Here is a 1,356-nt window from a genome sequence, read left to right as displayed (position 1 = left end):
AGTGGGATGGTCGTTGCTCCGACGACGAAAGCGCTCTTTGTCAGAGACGCAGACATAGTGCTTAATCGTGTCAATGTCATCGACGCATGTGGCGCAGCTATGTGTGCTGGACAGCATGATCATACGCTTCGGTGCGGTGCGCTCACAGCTCCTACACCGAGGAAGCAAATCCTACGGTGTATCCTGTCTTCTGTGAGGGCTGGAATTGTGCGAACGAGGTTTCAATCGACATCGTGGACAAGTGTCATGATGGACGACGCTTCTATGAAGGTAAACATCAACATTGCACATCACTGCATACAGCAAGAGCTTGTCCCCGTGTAGGTCAAAGAAACGGTATTGCTAGGGTTAGAAGGTCTATTGACGTTAGTCACACAGCCTGGTCGGCTTAGTCCCCGTGTCGTTCTCGACGATGTGCATGTCGAACTTTCTTAACGTTTTCTACATGCAAACAGTGCTATAAGGATATGTTCATTTAAAATTGGTAGCAGTAGAATATCCCAAGCAAAAATTAGCTATGAAATGCAGTCGTTTGTAAACAACATGGAAATACACCTGTGCGGGCAAATCCACTCGACTCCATAACAATGAATGAAAATGGCGTGCCCTATTAAAGGGGACTACAACTAACACATGTAGCTCAGGTGAAAACTGAGTTTCGAGAATTGTACAAAGAAATGCACGAATGAAATGGAAATTATTCCATCGAACAAAAGGAACCTGGCTAGCATAATACTGAACTGTGAAGTCGGTGAGTTCAACACTGTTTTGGATGTATATGCATCATCATCGGAAATCCTTCGTTTCGAAATTCTTACGCAGTTGAAAGCGCCTAGAGACACCCGTACATTCAATTCGCTGACCATTAAAGAAACTCCATCAATTCAGCCATGCTCAATTGGTCGTTGCAGTTACCTAATTACCTAAAGCTTTATTTCTGCATTGTCGTTCGTTTTTCCGATATTGCGTTGCAGATGAACGCGCGAGACTTGGTGGATGATGTTGCGATCCGGGAAGCATGTGCGGCAGTACTCAAATACTATAAGGACGCCAACGTCGGCTGGATCATCTGTGGATGGTACAAACCAGGCATTGCGGCAGGGGCAGAAGTCGCGAAAAAGCCAAAGTTCCACGTAACGCACGTTCGGCCTGAACGCCTGCTTGCCGAAGCGCCTAAGTACAAATGTCCTGTCATGCCAGTGGCCGCAGCAGAACGGCTTCAACTAGCGTTCCCTCGGATGGCAGCGGCCCAAGCACCTGCACCTGGACCTGCTGGTGCACCTGCTCGCGTGGAGAATGTCGATGTCTAAGTACAGATTACATACATGCATGTCATCTGTTGTTATATACTGTTCA

General features: G+C 47.1%; 1 protein-coding gene across 1 annotated transcript; it reads left to right on the top strand.

The window, feature by feature from the left end:
- The first annotated feature begins 91 nt into the window (after positions 1-91).
- Positions 92-1,356, top strand: LOC106814857. The gene is made up of 2 exons (XM_014819222.1): positions 92-270; positions 975-1,356. The coding sequence occupies exons 1-2, from the start codon at positions 100-102 to the stop codon at positions 1,308-1,310; spliced, it is 507 nt and encodes a 168-aa protein (XP_014674708.1). The 5' UTR covers positions 92-99; the 3' UTR covers positions 1,311-1,356.

This window comes from Priapulus caudatus, unplaced genomic scaffold, assembly GCF_000485595.1.
Source record: "Priapulus caudatus unplaced genomic scaffold, Priapulus_caudatus-5.0.1 Scaffold991, whole genome shotgun sequence".
NCBI lineage: Eukaryota > Metazoa > Priapulida > Priapulimorpha > Priapulimorphida > Priapulidae > Priapulus > Priapulus caudatus.
This window is presented reverse-complemented; position numbering and strand designations above follow the sequence as displayed.